General features: G+C 44.0%; 1 protein-coding gene across 5 annotated transcripts in view; it reads left to right on the forward strand.

Moving 5' to 3' along the window:
- Positions 1 to 2,278: 2,278 nt before the first annotated feature.
- exoc4 (exocyst complex component 4) overlaps positions 2,279 to 27,171 on the forward strand; it is a 90,945-nt gene continuing 66,052 nt past the window's right edge. For all 5 annotated transcript variants that reach the window (XM_076111340.1, XM_076111341.1, XM_076111342.1 and 2 more), the window contains exons 1-10: positions 2,279 to 2,422; positions 3,727 to 3,916; positions 4,850 to 5,044; positions 8,590 to 8,783; positions 10,198 to 10,307; positions 11,944 to 12,044; positions 12,219 to 12,373; positions 16,061 to 16,241; positions 24,658 to 24,803; positions 24,892 to 24,980. In XM_076111340.1, coding sequence (XP_075967455.1) covers positions 2,343 to 2,422; positions 3,727 to 3,916; positions 4,850 to 5,044; positions 8,590 to 8,783; positions 10,198 to 10,307; positions 11,944 to 12,044; positions 12,219 to 12,373; positions 16,061 to 16,241; positions 24,658 to 24,803; positions 24,892 to 24,980 — 1,441 coding nt within the window. In that variant the 5' untranslated portion in view covers positions 2,279 to 2,342. The remainder of the gene's footprint in view (positions 2,423 to 3,726; positions 3,917 to 4,849; positions 5,045 to 8,589; positions 8,784 to 10,197; positions 10,308 to 11,943; positions 12,045 to 12,218; positions 12,374 to 16,060; positions 16,242 to 24,657; positions 24,804 to 24,891; positions 24,981 to 27,171) is intronic.

Below are 27,171 nucleotides of genomic sequence, written 5' to 3' on the forward strand. Positions count from 1 at the left end.
ATTATGCTCTTTTCTGCTGATTTTTCGTGTTTTTGAATTTTTCTGTATTGTGTTGCAATGCTGTGCAAGCATAAAAGAATGAAAACCCTTTTAAGAATTCATTGCGGTTGTGTATGCTGTAATGTTATTGAATAATTGAATATACTCAGAGGACTCACATATAAACATTTTGCACAATAGAGACCTTTTATCGGAAATACATATTTTAATATAAAACTATTTAACAATAGCAACACATAAACATCAAATGAGCACATTGGATAAGAAAGCTAAGGATGAGAGGCTATCAATCACTGAATGTGGTGGTTTGTCCTGAAAAGAATTGACTTCCCAACAGATGACATGAAGCGGTGACTCCAACACCGACAACAAATATAATCATAAAAATCATTACCGTCTTACCATGCATGTCCTAAATGTCTGTTAGTTCCTGAAAAGTTGATAGAGGGGATATTTACTTGCTTTATCCTCTTAACTTTGATGTATTATTACTACTTTTGGCAATAGCTCTTACTTTGCCTTGATCTAATGGTGCTTGAGTTGATTCCACATTAGACATCCATAAATTCTTATCTAATTTAATTTCTCTGTCATCTCTGCAAAATTGAGCGCTCCTACCAATGAAGATATCAGTAGAATCAAGCATGTCTGGTATAGAAATGAGATGAAACCTAAAATGTAAAATGAGTTTGGTGCTGTATCCTTAAGGTGGTGCATTAAGTTGGAGATATGAGGCACATGTTTTGTTTGATCCAATCCAAGATTAGATAAATCCAGAGGGCACGTAATAGATGCACTGTTTTGCTGTTTCTCTAAACCACATTTCCATGGAAACAAGTAAAGACGTATCTACTTCATCACCAGTGGACAACATCTTGTTACACGTTTCCACAGGGCGTTTTTAGAAAGGTGAAAATACTGTATGTACACAAACTCTATCAAAGCTAGCATACATTAAAAGTGACACATCAGTTAATAAAAACCAATAGACTACATAAAAAGCAAATTCCCAAAACCAATGACATGAATAATTAAACGACTTTCGCTTGTAAAGCTCCTCTACCGTAGTCATCAGCTTCTAGAGCTGCATTATGTCACATTATGTATTTCAACGTTTAAGTTGAATAAATGTACAGTTTTCTTTTTTAAGTGGTTGCACTATTATTCAAAGTGCTGTAAACGTTGCCTTCTATATATTCTTTACTGAACCTTAGATAAAGGACACAAAGCAATTGAGATGCATCATTTGCATTTCGATCTATTGTAACAGATCATAAAGGCATGTCCTACAAAGACCTTATTGCCCTTGTATTTAATCCACACACAGGTCAGTCAGTCAAAGCAATCACTTACTGTCCAAACACACGTCAAGCTGAAAGAAATGACCTTGGTGCTGCGTTATTGGAGAAAAGGAGCCCTGTAGATTAGTTGGACTGATGGCACACAGGCTGCAGGGAAAGGTGATAAGAACTTCAAAATTAAACTTGGACCTGAGAAGCTGGGTGCCTTCAGAAGAAAAACTGTGGCTCCCGCGTGACACAGCGATTGTTTCTTCTTTTTTTTTTTTTTTTTTAACAAGAGACACAAAGATCAACCACAATGTTATCTCGTCAGTCCACCAGAGCATCAATCAGGATCCAGGCTGCTGGGAATCGACCCCCTTTGGTCTGGAATCAATGCCCTCTCCCATTACAGAGATACAGCACAGGAGAGCCCTGCCAAATCCACCACTATACACTGAAAAACTAACATTATAACAATATTATCATAACACTAACTGAACAGTTGCTATGCCATTTAGAACATATATGTTCTAAATGGGGAGGCTATTAACTCACTGACACACACTGTCTCCCTCCTTTTTCTCTGCTCAACCTTTCCTTTATCAGTTTCAAGAGGACTGGATTGAAAATGTTACAGTGAAAAAGTTTTTCCTTTGTGATATTTGTGTTGAAAACAAAATAAAATAAAAAATAAGTCAAGATTGTTCCTCATCAACCCACCACACAGGAACCGGAATCAGTATCTGACTGTACCATTGTGCTCAACACACTGGATGTGTGCCATGAAACAGATCCCTGTTGATGGAGATCAATACAGAATAAATACAAAATTATATAACATTTAAATGTGATTGTTTGAATGGCTGATTTATCTACAAATATATTTTATGATTACAAAAGTGAAATTGCTGAGTAGAGCAGATACGCTTCAAATGTGTGAGTGTGACCAAAGCAGAATGACAGAATTACTTTCCGTGTTAAAACTACAACTCCCAGTTCCTTCCTCCGCGTCACTGGCTCGCGCTCCTGTCTTCCTGTTTGGGTGCCGCAGCTGGAAAAATGGCAGCTGAGACTGGGAGATACAGGAGTGCAGTTAGCAAAAACAAAGACCCCTCTGGTCTTCTTATCTCTGTCATAAGGTAAGGTTTGTCACAGACATTATATGAACTATACAACGTTCATAAGAAGTCAGAGAGCTTTTGAACTATTCTCGTATTTGCTCTCTAACGGGATGACAGCTAGCTTTTATGCTAAAGCTACGATAGCAACATCCTTCCTGTATTGTTGGTTGTATGTGAGTAATTAGAGCTCATACCTTTGCTATTTTCATTTGCAGTATTAATTTAAGGAGTAAACGTAAGTTAATATTAATTGCAGTTTTTTATTCACTCCTGGAGCACAATAAAAGGTTAAATATAGGCCACCGTACGTGGCTCTTGCAAATTTGAAACTCAACTATTATTCGTGTCACAAAAGGCGATGTTTTAATAAATAAATCTTAACAACTGGAAGAAAAATGTTCTGCACGACATAGTATTACATGAGAGGCAATCACTGCAGATACTGTGACCTGCAACTAACGGTTTGACAGCTGTAGTCAACCTTACTTCCTCTTGTAAAACTCGTTTGGAGAGAGGAAAGTGAACATGGACATGATGGGAAAGAGTTAAAGGGTTCCCAAAGTGGAGGCCAGGAATATCCACGGGCCTTATAAGTGTTATAAGTGAGGATCAGAGGAGCATCTTCAAATGTTCTGCCAAATATGTGAAAAGATGCTTTATTTGACAACATTACTTGTATTCAATTGTTATTAGGGACAATTGAGGACCTACTTACCTTCACGTCACCATTGGCAATTTCCATTTGTGTATTTGGTTGCCTGACTGCACTCTTCGTGGGTTGCGATAGCCTATTTATCCAACATTTATCTTTGGCTGTCATGATTTGAAGCTTTGTATTTATTGCACATGTTACAGTTTTACATGAGCTTGTGGCAAGGTTATGGTTTGGACTCTGGGTGGGTTTTCAGTTGTGATTGGGCTGGAAACTGGCAATCTGATTTGGCAACACTGACCACTGTTGGACCTATTTGTTACAGCATGAATGTACCCAGGATCTCACATTTTTTTCCTCACCTGCCACTGTGGCAGGTCACTGAACATCTCTTAATATAAGAGAAACCTTTATGCCATGGTGGCAGGTGACATTTTAGCTGCAAATTCCATTCCCTAAATGTAGCTGTTCATGTTGCCATGCTGTCTGATACTGTAGGGTATGTTGGTGCACGAAGTCTGTTTCCTCCCTCTACCTCATGCTGCCTTCAAGTGCTTTATGTGAGCTCCTACTTTGCTAAAACCCCGCTTGTAATTGAGGGTCTCTGCTCTCCACTCCAACATTGATGCATAGATGAATCTACCTTTCTGTTCCCTCTTCTCCAATGCAGGACTTTGTCCAGCAGTGACGATGTGCAGGACAGGGAGACGGAGAAGGGTCGTCTGGAGGAAGCCTTTGAGACGTGCGACAGGGATTTAGATGAGCTGATTGTTCAGCATTATGCCGAACTCACCACCGCCATCAGGACTTACCAGAGCATCACCGAGCGCATCACCAGCTCCCGCAACAAGATCAAACAGGTGAAATGAGAGACTTACTGACAAAAAACACTGGATGGTTGAGGAAAACCATTGCTGGTATTCATGCATACTTTGTTTTCGATGGATTTCAGAGCATCGATTGTAAGTTGTGTAATTAAAAACAAAACAATTTTTATTTCATTTGTCTCTTCATAAATGAAAGCTTTCGTATCTCAGTTTTTCGGCTAAAGACTAAAATACTGACTTAATTTACACGAATCCTTTTCACCCAAGAAGGAAGCAGCCTACTTAGAAATCGTCAGCTGAAGTCAGAATCTTTAGCCTCTGGACATCCTTTTCTCTATTACACTTTGAAAAAACATTGAAAATGTGAAGGTCAACCTTTAATGTCCCTTCCATGAGCGAGCCAACACAGATTTGGCAAAAAAGACATCCAGTGTCTTTGTGCTTTTTCTCAGGAGGATAAAACTGAATTTTAACGAAGGTGTGCTGGCACGGTTCCATCTTAAAATGATGACTTATACATTTTACCAGTCACCATTGCATAGGCCTGCAGACGGGGGACAATATGACATGTGTGTGTTTGTGTCATTTTCCTTCCATCTGCTTTTAAACACTGCATACTCTCCATCACAGAAGGAAGGGACATTCTAGGTGGCTGCAGCTCTGTAGCTCTGCCCAACCTCCAATCAGCTCAGCTAATCAGCCAGAAGTGGAAACACCTGTGTCGGTGTGCAAGGCCAAAAATAACTCTTCCAAAAAAAAAAAAAAGGTTTTAATGCACGCCAGCAAATCAAGTGTTTCAAGGGAGATGATGACTTTCATCTGCATTTCAGACATTCCCTCTACACTGATTACATATGAATTATGTCCTTTCTTTTTTTTCTTCTTCTTTATTTTGCGTCTATATTGGTGCTTCTGCACATAAAATGTGCCCGGTGATATAGTATTGTGTCCTCCTTTTTCCTGCAGGTGAAGGAGAACCTCCTGTCTTGTAAGATGCTGCTCCACTGCAAACGGGACGAGCTGAGGAAGCTGTGGATAGAGGGCATCGAGCACAAGCACGTCCTCCAGCTGCTGGATGAAATCGAGAGCATCAAGCAGGTGCCTCAGCGGCTGGTGGCCTACATGGCCAGCAAGCACTACCTTCATGCCACAGATATGCTGGTGAGTAGACTAATGTCCAGAGACGTGGTCGTGGTGAAGACGTTCAGTTATACAGAGAGGCAGAGAGACAATAAGGACAGAAAAAATAAATAGCTTGATAGATTTGCTCACCAAATATGTTTTTAGTTTGATAGAAAGCAATCAGAAAGTGAGAAATGTAAAAAAAGGAACACATTGTTGTCTTGTTGTTGAAGTCTTTATGTAAATGCATTCGGGGCGAAACTGAGGCTTCTTCTGAGTCCCGCGGTGTGCGCAGTACACATACATAAACGCCGCTGTCTATGAAGTGTTAATGCTAAGATTGATTTCCTGGCACCTCTCATCTCTCTAAAGAATCCCTTACTAGCTCTAACAGTCCGCTGGGTGCAGCTCTTTTACTTCAATAGAACATCATCTAAGTGCAGTGGAGGCGCTGCAGGTGTGTGTATGTTTGCGTGTGCGCTCGTTCTTTTGATGTGTGTTTTGCTGAATGCTTGGCAGGGATGAGCCGAAAAGGATGGTACTGAGGACCAAACGACCGGGCTCTGTGATCACTCTGCTCCTGTTCCTTTTTACTTCCTCTCTCCCTTCTCTGTCACACCCACACATCTTCCTTTTTAGACTTTGGTAATAATTAGTTTGCTGAAATGGGGTTATCTGAAGAGGAGGGATGATGATATGCCCAAAAGACCATGAAGAATCCTCTGTGTGGGGGTGGAAAGAAGTGGAACTTCATTCAACCTGTGCTCAGTCAGTACGGTGCGTTTGAAAGGTTGTGCAAAGTTCAAAGTCAGTTGGACGCTCCGCCGCTGTCTCGCACACTTCAAATACGCTCTACTTGATCAGGATAGTGCGCTTCCGTTGGTATGTAAAAAGCATACTTTAAAGGACAGTTTAATACGCCTCTACATATCAGAATGCTGTTGGATGCATTCGTTCTACTTTTTGCTTTGGTAACATATTTATGCAGTTCATGAATAAATGATTTATGGAAAGTCCACTTTAAATAAGCCGCACTTAAAGCCTGGACAGGCAACATAGGAGAAAACCAGCGAGAGAGAGTACGCTAGATGTTAAAACTTCAGCCCGTCCCTTCAGGTTTTCCTCCAAAGCCACTCCTCCAAGATTCTCATTGTGAATGTTAACTTATCATAATGCACGCAGGTAAGCAGATAGGTAGGACGGGCAGATAGCTCGGTACAGTGCAGGGACAGCCACGGACACCAGGTTTCCAAAAAAGACCATTTTTAACAAATATAAAAAAACGAAAGTACATAATACCCACCCGAACTTAAGTTTGTGAACTAACACAGAAGTCCTCCAACTTTCCACATTTATTCTCACTTCCTGCACTTTTGACGCGATCGACTAAATGAACTTTGTGAGCTAAAATAATAACTTATTATTAATTAAAGTGCACACATACCGGATACTCAGTGCATGTTGCTTTTGAGCAAGTTGATGTTTGCAAGTAATGGCTTTGTAAGGTGGGGTATTGTTTACTCATAAAAGTCATGTGATTCTTGTTTCAAAATATTGCCTTACTGATGAAAAGGTAAATAAAGAAAATGCCTGCTCGGGTCCGGTGCACATAAACCTGTGAAATGTATTTGGAGTGTGTATTGAAAGTTGTGTGAGTGTGAAAAATCTCTCGATACAAACTTAACTTAAAACTGGCCAAAGGAATAATTTCATCGAATATGACAATTAGGTTTCTATAACGATATGCATTTCCCCCCGATTTGCTGTCTACAGCGTCGACGCACTCCCTCGGTTGTAACATCATACTGCCGGTGTCACTTCTCTGAGAGTCCCTGAAGTGTTTATTCCCATCACGCTGTCACTCATTACCGCTCTCATCTGTCAGATTAACGACTCCCTGGTTTTCACTTGCGCCTTCTGTTGCTTCGTCTCTCCTTTTTCTAATCGATTCCTCCCCCGTCTTTTATTCTTTCTTCAACAAAAAGTTGTGAACGGTTTGCGCTTACTGACTCATGCGGTATATATCTTTGTTATTATATGTGCTGTGTAGTGTGGCAAGAGTACAGACTAGCCAGGAATAACTTCCTCGCCTCTCTCTCCTTCACTGTCTCTTGCTCTCACATTGTGAGTGTGTTTATGTGAGCCTTATCTCTAAGGGTTGACAATTAGAATTCAGACTATGCTCTCTGTCTACTATTGAATGGCAGTTTTAGACCCCATGGGTTCGGTTAAAACGAGACTGGCTTTGGTTCCAGAAAATGTCCCCTCCTCTCCTCTTCTGTATCCTCTCTCATTTCCTGTTTCCTTTAGTGTCACAAAACCCAGGTGCACACACATAAAACTCCTCCCCCCCCCCCCCCCCCCAAAGCTCAGAGCTAGTGATAACCCGTCATACTCTCTTCCCCATCCTATCCTTCTCACAATGTCTCTTGCTTCTGAGCAAATTCACGAGAGGCTTCCTCTCCCTCATTACTCTGACAGGCCCGGACCCCTAATGATGTTAACCAGCCTTGCTCTGTCTGCCCAGCCCAATGGTAATGAGACCCCCCCCACACACACACACATACAGACACTTAAGTGTTAAATGATTTACAGTCGTATAATCATACACAGACACATCTGGGAGGTGTACACACACACACACACACAGGACACGCAGAGCCTTGCAGGCATGCCGAGTTATTCTATTAAACCGAAGCGGGCTGATCAGCAGCTCATCTTGTCACTAATGTGGCTCTCATTTGCATCAACACACACTTGACCCATGCACTCTGCCCAGCGTCCCCCCCCGCCACCCATTCCCTTCCGTCCTGCCCTGGCCATGCAAGTATCCTTCACAGCGCTATCATCTGGCCATTAGTGCCCTTGAAATACACACAGTAATGCACATACAATACATGTAAGTATACAGGCTGGCACATCTTATTTTATGGCTTTAAGATTTATTAATTGCAAAGAGGACACAACCGCTGCTGCTAATGAAAACGGAGGAAATAGGGAGGCAGTGAGGGAGACTGGGTGACTCAGGAGGGCATGAGACAACTTTATATCATTTCTTCGAAGGAAATATATTTTTCATAGATTGTATATTCATAGGTCAATTGAAAACAAGATAAGTTATTATTAATTAATTGTATTAATAGTTTATTCGGTCCATGAACAATAACGGTAATGTCATTGTGGTTGTTCGTCTTCATTGTATGGAGTGAAGCTTCACCATTGCACTGGCCAATTTGATCATTACAATCATCTTTCCATTAGACACCATATCACATCTGGACAGATTTCTTTTGTTACCAACAGAGCAACACTAACCACAGGTTAGTGTGATGATAAATTCAATGTATTGTCTCTGTATGGCCCATACGCAGTTATTGTTGGGTAAGAATTCAATACTACGCCATAGAGATCCTGTGGTTTTTCCTGTCCATAATTGTCTGTAAGATTGAGTTTTGTAGGAGACAAACAATTGGATGTGCAGCCCTCCCTCCTCCACCCTCCCACGTTGGTTGTGTGACGGTTGAAAGTTGAACTGTACAGCTCAGGCTAACCTGTGATTGGCTGTTCTGTTGTCTCCTATGCAGGTGTCAGCCGTGGAGTCCTTGGAAGGCCCCTTGCTGCAGGTGGAAGGGCTTGGAGATCTGCGCCTGGAGCTACACAGCAAGAAGCTCAACATCCACCTCGTGCTCATTGATGAGCTGCACCGACACCTCTACATCAAGTCCACAAGTCGCCTCGGACACAAGAACAAGGACAAAAACGCTGCTCGCCTGCCAGGGTAACGGGCGCTTTATTCAACTTTTATTATATGGTTACCCCTCTGGAGGTCCAGATGTCCTCACATGAATAGAAAAGTGAAAATGTTTTATTATTGCTTCCTTCATTGTGCAAGGACTTGCAGTATTGTGCACTGGAGCATGACTAGTCAACACAAATATAACTTTCAGATACAGTAGAGATTATATTTTGATCTCTTTGTTAATATCCCTTTAAGATTTACCAAAACTGTAGTTAGTCTTTTATGGTTCCACACAACGAACATTGAAATATGTTTAGTTTCATTTTCTTCGTGTTAGCACTAATATACTCGGCTGGATAAGAGTGCGCACTGTTTAATGAGCCAGTTTGTTTGGTGTGAGATACCAGACGCCTTTCTTCTTCTTCTATTATGTCGTGATAAGAAATGTAGCCTTCTTTGAAAACTTTTGACCGTATCGTCGTGTAATCATTATGCCTTGTTGGTCCATTGCTGGGACAACTTGCAAATTGTTTACTGTATGGAGACCAATTACTGACAAAAACAATTAGACCGTGTGTAACTTGTTGTTGTTCTATGTTTGTTCTTCGTGCTGTGAAGTTCCGAAGAGGCGGATGAAAAACGCATAATTTATTGTAAAGAAGATAACATCATTAATCAATCATGGGATGTTTGGGAGATATACACTTTGAGACATCATATATAAACACATACATCTATATATCATGACTCTAAGTGTGTATGTGTGTGTGTGTGTGTGTATATATTACTAGCAGTTTCAGCACATAGAGTTGAAAGAAGCAGCTTTTGCAGTCACGAGGAGAATAACAAGCTCTGCCTCCGTGACCCGAGGGCCAGTTTCTTAGTTTCATGATGCAGCCATGTGACTTATTCAGGATAATTTAGCACGATGACTTCGAAACACACCGTTGATGCTGTTGTGTTGTTTGCCCCTTTTTACACGTGTGTGTGTGTGAGTGTGTGAGGTGCAGTAATTACGGTGGCGGGGCTTTGCTGAAGTACAGTGATTTATTACGGAGGGTCAGCCAGTGACAGGTCCTGGCCTTCCTGTGTTGGGTTGCCTCTAACAACAAGCCAGCCTCCATACACCCCGCTCACTTAGCAGATGCACTGTGTTTATACAGCCCGACTTAAAGGACCCGGGTTGCTCCAACCTCCAGCTTAAGGCTTGATAAATGGCTCATTGGAAAGCAGCACCGATCCCACCCATAGATGCGGGGCTTATTTGTTACAACCTTAGATTGTTTTTGTTAGAGAAGGCCGGGTTAGGTTTCTGTTAGCGCATACTAAACTTTTATATGTGTATGAAAGAAGCTCTAACTCCAGATTTTTGGAGTTAGTTTGAGCCTATTCCTCTCATACAGTTATTCAGTAACGTGACTTATGGGTCTCTGGGTTGTTTTTCTCCTCGCAGCTCCACGGCCAAAGACGCATCTCCGATCGCCGTGTTGGACGTCAGCAGCCTGTCCACCCCACGCAAGCTTCTGGATTCATCACAGTTCAGCACGCCCGGATCCAGCAGCGGTATGTTCCCATGATCTTTAGACGCTCCCCTACATTAGATAGGCGAGTAAGAGGGAGTACTTGTTCTAAGCTTACATCAGGAGAACTACAGAGATAAACACACCGACAAAGCAGTGTGTTGTCGGTCTCTTTGGATAACAAAGTGTGTGGATTTCAGTTTGCAATTTGACTTTCTCTGTGCTGATAGCCTTGGTGATAATGAAGTCATTAGCATCATTCTCTCTCACACACACACACACACACACGCGCACATACACACGGTATAACTGAATGCACCACAAACTGCTGATCCGAACTATTGTAGGACAAACGTACCACTGATGCTCTTTGCACACACACCTACATTTCGCTATTTGCCCTATATGTCATAACACTTTTAAACTATGATCGTAATATACATTTCCCTTGCTAACATTATAATTATCTTGTCTCCCCCCCCCCCCCACCATCTGTGCCATTAGTCACCCAGCATCTCTGTCATCACAGCAGGGGAACGGCATTCATTACGCTCAAACTGGTAGCCGGCGCTTTAACAGGGACTGATAATGCCGACTATAACTGTATTCAGAAATGTATGAGTTCTCTCTTGGTTGCTGGGGCGTAGAGTCGGCGCTGCATTCCTCCCAGGCAGAGAACAGAGGAACGCAAACAAGGAGATAATGAAAAAAGTTAATCTTGCAATAACTCGGTGTTCCCTTGGTGTTTCTGACTTTTTATATTAAGCCTGGCACTTTTTTTTTTTCTTTTTTTTCACCACCCACTCTTGGCGTTCTAAGTTAGCGACTCACAGTTTCTTCTCAGCTCTGTCGATGCCTGTGCATACCACTCAGTCTCCACAAACATATTGGCTCATTGCTGCTCTATCTCTTTAGCTCTTACTTCACTGAAGGCTTATGTCGCCTACAGTACAACTGTCATTTCAGTTATACATCTCCGCTTCTCATTATCACTGAGCTTCTCCCACCACCGTGAATGCTCGTGTCACGACTTTAAAACGCAATCAAACGTACAAATCGCCACAAATTCAAAGTAAATATTCCTTTAGTTCGCCCACCCTGTAGGCCCAAAGTGAAAGGCTAAACCACAGCATCCCACATTATGCAAAGAAAACACTGGCGATGAGCTAGCGCCAGCTGGTAAGTGCCTAGCACCATCATGCTAACAAACTGTGATCACGACACATCAGCCGGCTTCCATCAGTGGCCTAGCTTGCCATTTTGTCTAATAGCATTAGTGCACCTCATTTGTAGCAAGTAATTGTCATAATTATTACACAAACTCCAGTTGGAATGGGGGGGAAAAGAGGAAATGCATCCAAAGTCCATTAACTTGCCATAAACATTAACTCTCTTAACGTGCTTTGATGGGGAATTGGGAGGCCCTATCTAATGGAAATTAGAGCGTCATTCCACGCTGTCACTCTCAATTTAGCTGCTAATGTGGCTAAGTCAGATGGAAAGAGCATGAACGGGGGGGGGGGGACATGATAGGTGCAGGTGTGTGTGCGTTTAAAAGAGGACGATATAGTATGTTATTGAAGTGTTATTAAGAAGTTTGTTACGGAATCTTGACATATCTAGTTGTGTGAAATTGATGGAGCGGTTACTCTCTGTGTGTGTGTGTGTGCTTTCTTCAGTGCGTGAGCTGCAGCAGGACATGCGGGAGTTGAACCAAGCGGACCTCCCTGAGGTGGATCCAGAGGAGAACAGTGCTGAGTTCATGGGCATCCTCATCAAGGTAGATTGGACAACACTACACACACACACACACACACACACACACACACACACACACTGTCAATCTCCACGCCTCCGCTCTGTTACGTCCACTCCGTGTGTTCTGTGCTGCCGTTTCCTTCCTTGCGTCAAGTGAACTGTTTCCATCGATCGTCCTTTTTTTTTTTTCTCAAAGGCTCTGGCCAAGTTGAAGAAAATCCCCGAGGCCATCAAAGCCATAATGGAGCGGCTGGAACCCGAGCTGAAACAGATCGTCAAGAGGTCCACCACTCAGATAGCTGACCATGCTTACCAGAGAGGAGAGAACCTGGCCCAGGAGAGCCAGCCAAGGTACAGTCACAATAAGACAAGCAGGGTAAGGACACACAGACTGAAGGAGGAAGGCACTGTGGTAAAATCTCATGGCTTCCTGAGTGTGGAGACTGATTCCCTGAAGAGTGAGGATTGCTATTAATCAGTGAAAACTGGAGATTAATAGTAGGAAATAAATGAATTGGGAATATGAGATACAGTCAGCAGATAGCCAAGAAGAGGGAACTATAAGCAGTTCTTAGATTAAAGTCATATATTTGAAATGATGATGCTTGCCTGATTAGAAATAATTAGTAGAATCAGCAATGTTTCCAAAAAAGGATCAGTGTAAACGGCGCTATGCAGCTACCATTGATGCTACAGATTAAATACCTTAATAAAGCTGTCACTTGTAATCCTCTCGGTATTTTATCCAGACGAGAGTTTTTAATATTCTTACATTAGACTCAGTTCCACAGCGTCATTAAGCACAAGGTGGCCAATCGCGTGTGTCCTTACTAATACAGTACAGCCGTTTATAACTCCTACTATAGCTTGGACTGGTCACCTAACCAGTCCTTAGGTATGTGTGCAGCCGACGGTGAGGGCGGAAGACAACATGTTGTGAATGCAGTCCCAGGGTGTTCGTAGTCAGACAGTCAACCAGGTGTGAAACCCAGTAAAGACCGCCTCAGACCATGAAAACAGATTCTCTGCTGCTTTAAACCTAGACAAGTCACGGTTACACACACACACACACACACACACACACACACACACAAACGGCTTCACACCTGCCGTAGAGGACGGCTACATTTTAAGAAGCAGTCGCATCCGCTCCTGCAGACTTTGGGGAAACGCAGGCCTCAGTCCACTGATCCCGAACCATTTAAGAGGAACGTCTTGTTTTCTGTCAGGGATGTTCTCTCCGGCCTCGTGTGCCTCCCCTCTCTCTCCGGTTGCTGCTGAATCTCATCTGACCTCGATGCAAGCGGCCACCTTGTAGCTCATTGCCAGCTCTACTCCTTACAGATTGTTTTAAAATTGCCTTCTTGTGTGTATGCGTGCGAGTGCTTAACACCGCATACGTGTCGGAGCGTTCGCATTCGGGCGAACACTTAGAGGTGTGTGTGTGTGTGGGTACACACCTTTTCTGCCTATCTTCACTTCAATTTAAAGTCGAGGCTTGTTGCTATGGAAACTCCAGCCAGCGTACCACTTGTAGGGAACAATGGTGTTGCATATTGCACACTATATTTTATAGCACTGCAACACTTAAGCACTTTACGGCGGCGTGCGGCTTACTGGTGGAGGTTTATGTTCTCGTTTGCTTCCTCTGTGATCGGACACAATGAGGTGCGTTTTCCTTTCACTAGATGTTTACCTTTAGTAAGATACTCCATACAGGTTCCCACAAGTTATTATCATGCACCGCTGATCTGTGAGTAGTTTAATTTACATCAAAGCAGTCTTGTTGAACCAAAAATAACGAGGCATATTTCTTTTTTTTTTTGGTGTGTATATAAAAAAGATTCTGAATCCCTCAGAAAGAAAGCTGATTCAAAGTGAAGAAATGCTTGAATGACCAAAAAACATTAAGAAAAAAGTATTTGAAATCCAATTTAAAAACAAGAAAAGCACATTGATCACAAGATTGATTGCTTGTCTCTTTTATACTGTTTTTTTTCTCTCTTCTTCTTCTTCTGCCTGTTCAGTAGAGTGGTCTTTGATGTGTTTCTACTCTGTGGATCTGTGTACGACAGCAGGGTGACCGGGCATAGTTGATATTTCAAAAGTTGTTCAAAACTCTGCAGGCTCCTATTTACTGTCATTTCTGTAAATGACACACCCCCCCCCCACACACACACACACACACACACACACGAGGTGCCGGTCAGTTCGTCAGAGACTGTACGTGTGAGTGCTCCCTGCTGTCTCTCCCGACGTGTGTGAGCTTCGATCCTGAGGGGAAATGAGAAGTGAGGCCTCAAAGAACAGACAATATGGATTAGGATGGCCTCCACTGGGAGATAATGAGGAGGACTAGGCTGTCTACACTTCGTGTGTGTGTGTGTGTCTGTGTCTGTCTATCTACCTGAGTGTGTCTGTGAGGGGTAAAGTGGCGTGTGCTTAGAAACTAAACCAAATAAGTGGTCCAGGTCAGAGCCGTACATTTTGCGTGTGTCCACTTCTACGTGGGCATACACGACCATGAATTGTTTGTCAAATTCTGAAAGTTTGTCCGTTTATACATCAGGGAGGGAGGGAGGGAGGGAGACTCCTTTGGCTCGTTGGCATTTCACAGCTCCTCTCTCTCCCTCTCACGAACATCTTCCATCGGCTGAGTTATAGCTCACAGTGATTTGTGCCTGCTCTCCTCTCCATTAATAACATTTACTTGCCGCTACTGCCGGTGTAGTGACAGACAGCCAACCCAAATGCCCCCCAGTGAAGCATCCATCTTGCCTCTACATTATCCGGATACCTTCCCAGGAATCCTTGGCCACTTCACAAAACTTTTAGCGTGCGTTCTTTTCTCGCAGCATTAACTCGTATTGACGTGGTATTAATGAAGGCTCTCAGGTGCTTTTGAGTATACTTAATAGATGGAACGCTCGCTTGTGGCAGTCTCTGCTTCTTTGGTTTGCAACCGCAAACTTTCATTCTGTTTATCTGTCCTTCTGGATAGAAAAGGTCTCCACCAATAACAAAAATAAAAGCCAGAGGAGAGGGCTAAATGACAAGTGTAAGACAAACACTATATATTTATTTCACTGTCGTATCACTCCACTAAAATAAAGTGGCCACTCACTAGCATGGGGTGAACTGGCTATACTCATTCAGACTCAACTAATGTAACCTGTGTTCCCTCTTTTACTTTGAAAGCTTTGTCCTTGCTTAGAAAGCCGGTGCAGCAAAGTCTGCGTGGACGCATTAGTGGAGACGAAGCTGCCGAGAGTTTCCGACCCAGAGTGCAGCACTCTCATCAAGTGGGAAGGTCCTTTTGGTTGTGAGCTGTGTGCTCTCTTCTTCAGCCAGAGCCATTTAGAACTAATGAGAGTAGCTGTTCATTCGAGTCCAGCTCGCTCACGCCTTCCCTCATAGCTGGCTCAGGCGCTGGGTTATTGCTGGAGGAGAAATACAGCCGTGTGTGTGTGTGTGTGTGTGTGTGTGTGCTGAACAGAAAATGTAAATGAAAACAGGTAACCGAAACACCCTAAATGGTGTAAATGTGAAATGCACGGATTTGGATGCCGTTTACCACGATCCTCGGCGTGTCTCAGCTGCTCTGAATACTCCGGGGCGTGGAGACTTTTTCTGGTCTTTGCTTGTGATGGGAAAAACAAATCTGTTAGCTGGTGTGCTGGCTGGCTGGCAGTCACACCACACTCCTACGTTTCCTCTCTTTCTAATATTAAAACAGAAGCTGTATTCCTGGGCGGCTTTCTGTTTTCTTCTTTTCAGAAATCCAAGGCCAAGCTATTTGCTGTAGAAGTCGTGTATTTTCCTAACTAATAAACTGTCAAGTGAACGCTGCGCCGGCTTTCCAAATAAATGTGTTCTAAAAGTGAAAAAACAAAATGTCTCACATCAATTTTGCTTCACTTCTCTAAATCTCTCCCCACTCTCTCTCTCCCCCACTCTCCCCCTCTCGTCTTTCCTCCCCCATCCCTCCCGTTGCTCATCTTTGCCCTCCCTTTCGGCTCCCTCTGGCTCCCTCTACAGGCTGCTGCTGGATCTGCTGGAGCTGTTGTTTGACAAGTTCAAGGCAGTGGCCCAGGCGCACAGCGTGGTGCTGGCCCACCTGCAGCGGATTGTGGTGCAGTGCCCGCGCGGGGCCCACGAGGAGGGCATCAAGCTGTACGAGCAGGCCGACGTCTCCGCCAAGATCCAGACCGTGCTGCAGGTCAGACACGAGCCACAGTAATAGCAGAGTGCTGATGTGTTTGGAGCATTGAGAAGACCATAGGTCGTCAAATAAAACACAAAGTTTAGATAACACACAAAACAAAGTGTGCCATGTCTTTCAGTCCAGAAGATTATAATAGATTTTAATCTCTGTGAGCAGAAACCTGTAGAATCTAAGCATCAAACTTTGATGTATGGCTTTACTCTTTTGTAGTGTTCATTTCACATTATTACTTATGTATTGGGCCATATGGTAGCACTGCACCTTGTTTGTTTTGCCTTCCCTTTGCTGGCATTCCCCCCCAGGATTTTACTTTTCATCCACCGCCACGGAGATTTGTTTGTCATTGATTTATTTTCCACCCCGCACTTGCCTTTAAAACATTGATTTAATTCACCTTCTCTCATAGTAAATTAATCAGTTGAGGAACTGGCAGCGATGTGATGGATGGCATTCAATCTGTCAGTGAGGAGTAGCAAGAGGAGAAGACGGGGAAGAGCTTGATTGCTTGGATTAATTTAAGGTTCTTTAATTGGCGCGCTTTCGCGCGGGGTTCTTGCTCCCTGCTCCTGTTTGATTGGCTGAGGGGACGAGCAGCTGTTGAGCTGACCAATGGTGAATCACGGAGGAAATTCTCAAAGCTATCTGTGTGTGTGTGTGTGTGTGTGTGTGTGTGTGTGTGTTCATACCCAAGTAAACAGCATCTTCCCTTATGTTGCTTCACTGGGAGCTGTGTAATGTTTAATTTATCACATTTTCTGAAGCAGTTCTCGTGTGTATAGATACATTTTAATCAGCCTGACTTTGTTTTAGAGGATGAGGTGCTTCTTAATTTTAACAGGGACTTCTCACCCACCCACAGCTTAGCAGTACTGTATATAAATATACAAGATGGATAACAACCATCTTTTTAAGTACATGATCTTGATCTTTTTTGGGGCCCAGCTTATCCGCTTCCAATAAGTGGAGTGTTTTTTTTTTTTTCTTCCAGCTGGCATGCATGGATTCCTTACCACAGGAGTGTTTAGCTGTGTACAGTACATGTGTGTTTCTGTGACCGTGCACAGGCATGTGCTCCGTTCCCCAGCACGCCTTCACTGCCAACACCCAGTTCACCCCTGTCGCTCTCCCCTGTCTCTGCGATGTGAGATGATGTAATCTCTTGATTAGAATACTCATTACGTGAAATGAGGTTTTCTTATTCACTCACTCGTGTTATTATTTCCTGACCGATTATATCAATATGAAAGGCCCTCGTCCATCCCTCTCCCTCCTGCCATGTCTCTCATCTCTTGCTTGTTCTTTCGCCTCCCTTCTCTCCAATTTCCCTTCAGCATCATTCCTTGCCGTCTCTGTATTGCAGTCTCTCAATTTCCCAACACATACATTGTGCATACCCCTCTTGCTCCATGCAATTTCCTTCTTCATCTCATTATCTCGCTTTCTTTTTCCCCCCCTCACAACTCCCACACACTCTTTCACCTCCTTCGTTTAGCCCACTCAGTCTGAGAGAGTCGCCTATCAGCAATGAGATCGTTTAAATTCCTACAGCTCCCACAGTCAAATGTTATAGGACGCTGAGTCCTTATCTCACCTTCTAAGACCCCCAAAGGGGCAGGAACCTTCTCACTAGTGGTCAAAATGTGCTTGCGATCTTTGTTAGTCCCTCAACTACCGTAACAGTACTTATTGCACCTCACTGCAGTTCACATCTTTGACATGTGCAGAAACCTCTCGGTACGTTGTTTCCCCCCCCCACACTTTGAGAAGTGGAGATACCAAGTTGACCTTTCCACATGACACACCAGCAGACAGATGCTGGAGCCGAGAGAAACACGGGGGTGCACCCGGTTACACGGCTTTGGCACAGAAACGGCCGCTCGTCAACGTGTGGCTGAGGCTTAGCATGGGGAGTAAGTCAACACGCTTTGAAAGTCCAGATTCATGTAATGGTTCTAATCCCCGCTCAGGAATGCTGGGGATGCTTCTGCTGTTAATGTGAGTGTGGAGGTATTGATTCAAAGCATAGAGGACCGGATGATAATCGGCGGTATTGATGCTGGAAAGGAGTGTTTTTTTCGAGGTTACTTCGCCATCGTCTGCTTTCTGTAGAGTGTGTGTGTGTGTGTGAGTATATCTATTGATTATTCACACCATTATTGAATTTCCATTTCTAAGTGCACACCCCAGTGCGAGCCTTTGCTACGCTGTTCCCTATATCCATGATTGCCTTTTCCCTTTTTCCATCAGGAACTTTCCAGTTCTTCAAAGCAGACTGCCGTATCAAAGAAATCACAGTGACCATAAATGATTAATGCGCTTCTCTTTCGCATCTGACAGTCTTGTCAGCCCGGCAAGTTTAATGCGATGTAAACGTTTGTCAAAACAACATTCGGTGCCAGGAAAGAAAATCCACAAGTTTCCTTTTTGAATCATTAAAAAGATAGAAGTCACAAATGTGTTATCAGGTAATTGGGTAACACAGTTCGTAAAAGATCACAGTTCATAACCCTCTCTTTGAATTCTTCATTAGGACCACCCAGTGGGGGTGTAACTTAATGTGTCTTTGCCACAGAGTGTCGCCGGCTACTGATGCTCATCACCTCTTGGCCTTGTCGGCCGTTCGGTTTGAGGCGCGCCAGTTTGCTAATTAGCTCGGCATTTGCGCATTCCGCGAGGATTCGTGACCGGGTGACCGCTCGCCGGGTCCGTCGTCTGCTGCGAGTGTGTGACCGGAGTGCAAACCCCACTTTTTAATGAGTGGCTCTCTCTCTGCAGACGAGGGACTTTGAGCCCGCAAAATATGGATAGATGCCGGCTATCTGCCTTGTGCCTAGATCACAGAAACGTCACCAGAGAAGCGGAACTTAAGTGTATTAACTTTAATTTTCTACTGTAGCCAGAGATGAGAAAGCTTTCTTGATGTGGGCTCCGAATAAAGAATGATGCTTTGACGTGTGGGGCCCTGTCTCTGCTTCAGAGTGCGCTTGGTGGCACTAACCAACTGACTGAGGATTAATTTAACACATTGTTTCCATCCGTCTCTAACAGAAACTTCTAATATTCTCTCCTGTTTTTTATGTGGTTCTGATCTCATCCCTCCACGACCCCCCCCCCCCCCCCCCCCCCCCCCCCCCCCCCATAACGTTTAAACTCCCCTCACGAATCCTGTCATTGCCATTGATTAACCGAGACAAACGTGTATATATACTCGTGGCTTAACTACGCAGTGCCTTCTCTCGGCTCATCAACGGAGTGAAAACGAGGCGAATTGAACTGCCAGCGAGCAGCCAGTAGACAATGATCTCTTTTAATTAGATATGAAGCACAGACATCGCGACGTTGTTCTCGTCCCAACATTTTAATCAACGTGTCACATTTATTCTGCCTTCCAAAGCGCCGTCACATTTACATATCGCTGGAGCGCGGTGGAGTCTCCCATCCACCATGGACTCTTGTCTCTCAGCAAACCCCCCCCCCATCCCATCCATCCCACGTATATTCACTACATCAAATCACTGGAGAGCCGTAGACTTAATCAACCGCTCATGTATGTTTTTGCAATCATTTCCTTGACTTGCGCTTAATGACTTGCGTTGCGAAAGAGAACACAATAGCATGTCCTGTGTGCTCTTGGAGGATCATCAACATATATTGTTTTCGGCACGGATGCTGCGATGCAACCGGACGAGTCGGCGAATTCAATACATCAATGTTCTCACATACTCTCAGAGATGCTCGGTGCCGTTTTCACGACAAATGAGTGAACTCAATGGCACTTAAAAACATGCTGAACTGTGTTTACTGTACGGTTACAATGAATAGAATTCAGATGACTACAGCCTCAGTGAGCAACAACCATAGTGGTATCCTGTCAGTAATACTGTCAGTGGTCTGTATGTTCAATCAGTGTTGTCTTCTCTTTTGCTATTCAGATAAAATACAGTAATTAATGCCCTTTCAACACATTCAGTGCTATTTAGAGTCTCAGAGAAAAAAACCGATTCAACTCTCACATCTTCTTAATGGATAGTATCCATAGAAACAACATTCAAACTCCTCTGTTATTCCTCTTCCTTCTTTGTTTCAAGCAATAAACACAAAAAAGGAACGTGTTAAGGACACGGAGAGGAATGAAATGGGTTCTGGTGAACACATCTTCCTCTCCCTCGTCAACAAGATGGCCTTCAAAAGATGGACTAGACGCGGTGCGCTCCAGGTGGGAACCCCCCCACTGGTTAGCCGTAGTTCAGTACTGTGGGAGCAGTCTGTGGCCGGAGCTCTGTCACAACTTGCGACGGTTATTGAAGTTTCTGGAACACGATCAATACGAGGCCGCGTGAAGAACACTCTCTTTGACGGCCAAGGACACTCCGGGCTTTGACTCCCAAGCTAGCAGCGAGGGACACCCGTCAATATGTTTTGTGACAAGACGCCAGCCAAAGGGAAAACAGCATATTTCAATGAAGCGCCGAGTGTGTTCGAGACTGAATAAGAAGCAGGGGATGGAAACGAGGAAAGGGAAAATGAAGTGATATTTGTTTCTTCAATTTTAGCCAATTGACGGCAGAGTTCATCCCAATGACAAGTGCGCACCTGCAAAGCCTGGAGTGATGCTCTCTGAATTGCACTGATTTGTTGGGCGTTAGGGCCGTAATGGACAGAATGGAGGACGAGGATACAGAGAGTGACATCAGGACATGTGGTTAGGAAGAAATGAATGGGAGTGCTGATAATGACTTTTAAAGATTTTTTTTTTTTTTTCCTTTTTATTGTTAATGGAAGTTGGCACTCTGCGCGGTGGACGAGACCCAAGACATTCAAGCGCCGAACACTTTTGGTTGGTTGGTCGGTTGATAGAATTACACTAAACAGTTGGTGGTGGAAATGATTGTCTTTGTTAGGGGAGCTCTTGGGAGAGACGTGAGTTTTGCATGTACACACACACACACACACACACTGGAGCTTAGTATCTGGTGTGAAGAGCCTTAGATAGTGTTTTGGGGAACTCATCAGGATCCGTCTACACTGTAGAAGTTGCAAAGAGGATACTTTAAGAGGATGTTTAAGGTCCAGATCTGTGACCTGAACTGATCAAACAAAGAAGGAAATATGGAGAGAGACATGAGATCAGAGCCAGCTTCAGCAGACGTATCGATGCTTCAGGCCTTTACTAAATTAGATATGGTCCCATTTGGAACCGAGCTCTGGGGGCCATCGGTAATTATTTTGTGATCCATTGAATTTGTTTATTTTGGTCACGTGTGTGTGTGTGTGTGTGTGTGGGCTGTTCTGCGTTGATGTGACGCTCTGGGAGCAGATACTGAGCGAACTCTTTGTTTTCCCTTTTTGTCTTTTGCCTTTTGTGTCCCCGTTGTCTCCTAATTACCGTTTTGCTTCAGTCTTTCATTCTGTCTTATTCCATCTTTCGGCCTCATATCTTTGCAACACAATTCTCTCATGTCATTCCCCCCCCCCCCCCCCCTTCATTGTAACACAATTCCTTTTTTTTTTTTACTAATTCCTGATCTTCCTGGTTATCCTTATTTTTGATCCTCGCTGATGAGCGGCGCGGTCACACACAGGTGACAGTAATAGGATCCGGGCCTCTTTGTTGCATGAGTAATAGCAGTTTTAATGAGATTTCATATGCTTGACCTGACGGGTGAGAGGAAGGAAGAAAGGGAGATTGTCTTACGGAGACAAGGACAGTACATGCAGGTCATGTGAGTAGTCGTGGAAAGGATGGACGGCTCCATTGTTTTACTAGTGAATAGCAGACGAGTACGATGTCAAACAGAGCAAATATCTTTTATATTTATATTCATCAGACGTATTTAGTGGATTATCTTTCTTAACGTAGATATCATCCTCAAGCGCTGGGTTTTATATATACATATATATCATCTGGTTCATGTGACGCTATAACCACAGTTAGCTGTGCCTTGTTTGTGTTGAACAGGGGTAGTGTGTGTGCAGAGTGTAGTGTGGATGATTGCAGCTTACGTGTGACACGTAATAGTTTGCTCATATCAATTCCCCGGGGACGTACTGGAATAGTTGACGGGTGGAGATGACGATGGCTCATATTAACACGACAACACAATATATTTCAAGGTTTGAAGTGAGATGTTGTGATTCATTTATAATTGGAAAACTTTTGTCGTTTTATTTTAAAAAAAAAAAGAAAAAGAAACGTAAGGCACTTTCTTGACAACTCAAGGGTGAAGTCTTAAGTTTCTGAGATTGTTCTGTTATTCTTGATAGTTAGTTTGCTCACTGGGAGTTAGATGTATTCAGTCGGTGTCTTCCAATCCACTTGTAACGAGAATATACACGTTTGCAGTAGTTTGGGCTTTGCAACAATGTAAAAGCGCTTTTTAAAGAGGCAGCTTTGCAGATTTTAGGCGATGTTAACAAAAGCTTCTTCTCTCTACTAAAGTCTTCCTTTTTAACTTCCCTTTGAGCTGTTCAATCAGCAACAACTGGTTATGTAACCTGTGCTCTTTGTCTTCCATGTTCTTCTCTTCCGTCTCTCTTTCCGTTCCCATTTCCTCCGTTACATTATGTTCAGTGTGCATTTCACTCCCATAATCCTTTGCCCTTTCTATTCTCCACAACTTCAAACTTGTATCTCTCCTTCCGTGTTGCTTTGCCGCCTCCCATCCCTCTCTTCCTCTCTGTCCTAGCCGTCCAGCTAATTGCCTCCAAAGTTCACTCTGTCTCTGGGCTAATGCAATTTAAGTAGGGTCGGAGCCCCTTCATCAGCCCGGCGCTGGCATTTCATTAAGTCTGCTTGGGCGTTAGCTCGCAAGCAAGTCGGGGGGGTGGCGGGGGGGTTTCGCTCCATCAGCTCATCATTAGTAATTAATACACTGATGGGATTAGCTGCTGCATGAGGCTAGTGGCAAGTGGATGCCCTGGTGTTGCCGGTGTGACGGCCTCCGCTTCTGCCTGTGATGTGGGGAAGTATGTTGGAGAGTAATTAGAAGATATTGTGCGCGTGTTGAACATGCGTATTTACATTCATGACCAGTTGCTACAGTGTGACATCAGCCTTGTTAAACATTAAATCAATTTGAAGTTAGAGAAATGCATTTTAGCTCTCTTTTCAACAAAATTGACCGTTTTTTGTTGTTGTCGTAATAAGCCATTGAAACCTGTGGGAACATACAGGATACCTGCTTAAGTATTATTTTTGAATGGCTGTGCACTTGCGTGTGTGTGTGTGTACTCAAATTACCGCCGACGCTAGCATGGCTTTCCCATGCATGATGGGGGGGAGCTCTCCGCAGCGTTAATTGCGTCATTATGGTTCGGGATGGATCTCCATCTGCTCGGCCATTACTCCTGTCCCATTCTGGGCTGACCCACGCGGCGCCTCCGGATTAGACTCACACACACACGGGCTAAATGGCCCTGCTAAATTATGAAGCTATTAGATATGGGAGGCTATTTTCGAACATATGTATTCACACGGAGAGAGGAATGAAGAAGGGGGTGAGAGAGAGAGAGAGAGAGAAAAGGGAGAGGATGAAATGAGGGAGACGGAGCAATAGAGAGAAAATGGAAATGTGAGAGATGATGAAGCACGCAGAGATTTTGAGAAATGAGAGGCAATGAAAGCAACAGATGATGGAGGAGAGGAAGTTCACTTTCTCTGTCTGGCCACGGTTTCAATGTGCTCGTCCTCAGCTATTGTTAGACGGTGATAAGATTTTTATGAAGCACGAGAAGACGTTGATGGATCTCTCCATGGATCATGTCGACAGATCAGGGAAAAAGGTCGACAAAGTTTTTAACGGCGAGAAGCACCCGGTCGTGTCGGCGGCCTCAAAGTTCGGGTTTTCTTTTGTTTTTCAGGGTTGGCCAGGTAGACGGTGTGTTGCCATAAATTGTGATGCTTTGTGATGATTTTTTTTTAACATGACTGAGAGCAACTTGTGGTTTGCCTTACGTGAGCACAACAAAGAGTGAGCATAATCCGATGGTTAATGCAGTAAATGTGTGTATTTTTATTGTTTTACTTCTACTCTACAAAGGCCTTCTGGTTTAAAAAAAAAAGCTGCTCATGAATAAGTTGATAAGTGAACAGAGGAGGCAGGCTGAGCTCACAGGATATGATTGTGTGGGAGCTTTGAAGTCATTAATGAGCTGGAGTACTCCATGTTACATTATCTCAGGTGTAACACCAGGAAGCTTATGAAAGTGATAAACGAGGGGCTGACATTAGAGCAGCCTCAGTGAACGGCTTTACACTGTTAAGTCAACTGATAGGTCACATTGATGCTTTGTAGTTTGTTGTGATTGTGAAGCACTGAGGATGCATGGAGAGATTGACCCCATGTGACCTGGCTGAAGGACAATTCTCCCATAAAGACTTTTTGACGTGGTGCTCCGTTTGCCGTTTTAGGTTCTGCTCATGGAGTATCTGGACGTGAAGAACAGCCGCAGTGCCACGGAGCCATCCGCTCAACTCTCCTACGCCAGCACTGGCAGTGAGTTCGCCGCCTTTTTTGCGAAGAAAAAGCCGCAGCGCGCGAAGCAGTCGCTCTTCAAGTGAGGATCACGGTTTCCTTTTGTTTCCTGTGACGTTGTGTGTTGAACTGTTGTGTCGTGTGTTAAACCTTTTGTGCGTTTTTTGCAGGTTTGAATCGTCTTCCCATGCCATCAGCATGAGTGCCTACTTGAGAGAGCAGAGACGAGAACTCTACAGCAAGAGTGGAGAATTACAAGGTGAGGACGGGGGGAGGGCAGAGGAAGAGAGATTGGGGGGTACGCAAGACTCCGGAACAGCTGGATTGGAGAAGTGACGACGGCTGGAAGGATAGTGAGACGAACGAAAAAAGGATGAAAGAGCAGAACGTGTGAAAGAGTATTGACAGAAGAGTGAAAAAAGTCAAATCTGACGGAGAATAAATTGGGCAGAGTTCGTTGGATAAAGCAGGAGAGAGAAAAGAGCAGCTGGAACACAGAGTGAAGGTTGAAGTCGGGTGGAAGGATGAAGAAAAGGGAGCGAGGCTAGAGGTGTACGGGTCAAGTGAGAAGAGATCTCAGACCTTCAAGCTCACTGAACACGCACAAATACTAGGTAAGTGCCGATAGATAGATGAGTTGAGAGTTTATGAAAAAATGTCTCGCTGTGAATGGCGGCAGGATAGAAAAGAAGGTGCAGGGAGGGGAGGGTGATTCGGTCATGTGTGGCTACGATGGAGGCAGAGGTGTGGATTGATCCAGCCGGAGACGAGGGAGCGGCGTAACAAAAGGCTCCAGATAGGGAAGGGCCTGTTGCAGGTCGAGGAGTTCCACTTCAGGAAAAGAAAGGCGGACAACAGGATGGTGGAGAGGAAAACGGAAGGATAGGAGATTGACGAGAGAGAGCAGAGAGCAGGGTGACTTTGCAGAATCCGCCTACAGGGAGAGGCCTTGAAAAGCTCTCCAGCACAGAGAGCGCTGCCCGGCCAGACCCTGGAGAAGCTCAGCTGTTCTACAGCTCCTACCTCTGCTCTCTCTCTCTCCCCTATCTTCTCTCTTCCCTCTCTCCTCTCTTTTCTCTCTCTCTCACTCGCTCGCCCTCTCGCTCTCTGTCTCTCTCTCTTTCTGTCTCTCTCTCTCTCTCTCTCTCTCTCTCTCTCCCCCTGCCTGCCTCTGACCTTGAGGTTTCAATCAGCAGTGCCTGACAGCGCTGTTTGTCTGCTACCATTCCTCTTTTTTTCAAATTGTTTGGATGAAACAGAAAAGGTGGGCGATGGATAGAGACGACAGCAGTTGAGTGCTTTTAATCTGTAGAAAAACTACTCCATAACACACGGAAGAATGATCCTTTGACGATATCTGCATAACTAATTATGACTAATTACATAATGTAGTATTCACGAGGCTTCTCCCGGTATTTATCTTAGAAATAAACAAAAGACAGACTGAAGTTGTGATACAGTAGCTAGTCTGTAAATGTATGCAAAGATGCCTCACTTCCCCTCCCGGCACCACAGAAGAACAGCATTGATTAACTGCAGATAAAGGAAAACCCCAAATGGTCTTCAAATAACAGCTCACTTCTGTCGGCGTCTCGGAGAGAAAAGGGGGCGAAAAAACTATATTTTTTGACGGGCACATTGAATGCCTCGGAGCGTTTATAAGAAGATGAGATTTCTCTTGGGCTTTCATTTCACCTGTCACAATGCACAGCACCGGCCACAAGCTCGGGCCGGGGCCTGAATGGCTGCAAAGAGATTGAAGGAGCAAGAAATCATTTCGAAAGTGAAATAAGTCGACTGTGATGGAGGGAGAGGAACGATGGACGGGGGGGGGGGGAGGTTAAAAGTCATTGTTTTCATCAGGGTCCAGCGAAGAAGCCATTAAGAGATTTCTGAAGGAAGAAATTAGAAAAATATGTATCCAGACGGTGTGGAAAGGGACTTTTTCCTCTCTCTTCAAATTAAACTTACTGCGGGGAGGGGAGGGGAGCGCGAAAGAGTTAGAAACGAGAGATTGAGTTGATGAGTTCTTCGGGCTGTGGGATTACTCAACACTTAAAGCTTAGTCATGTGTGTCTCTTCGTCTCTCTCTGCTTGGAGTTTCCGAAACGGTCTGCTTCAAGTCAATATAGTTATTAACTCGGATGCTCAGCAACATCGTCTCGGAAATAAGAGTTTGATTGCTTGTTTTAAATCCCGCCGTACAAAGTAGAAAGAGTACAAAGTCAGAAGTACAGATGTTACTGCGGTTTTTGGCAGAAGCCTTTGCTGTGTTTGCTGCCCTTTTGTGAATACATACTGATACAAACTATATTTTCATGTTCGAGAGGTTACCATACGTCAAGTGTCTGTTTCACCAGATCTTTAAGTAAGAATCCGAGCGGCAGTGGTTTGTGTAGAACGTCTAATGGTTTTTTAAACCTACCCGGAGCCACACATCTCTAATGAGT

This window comes from Anarhichas minor, unplaced genomic scaffold (assembly GCF_050575085.1).
Source record: "Anarhichas minor isolate MPS153535 unplaced genomic scaffold, ASM5057508v1 ptg000045l, whole genome shotgun sequence".
NCBI classification, from domain to species: Eukaryota; Metazoa; Chordata; class Actinopteri; order Perciformes; family Anarhichadidae; genus Anarhichas; species Anarhichas minor.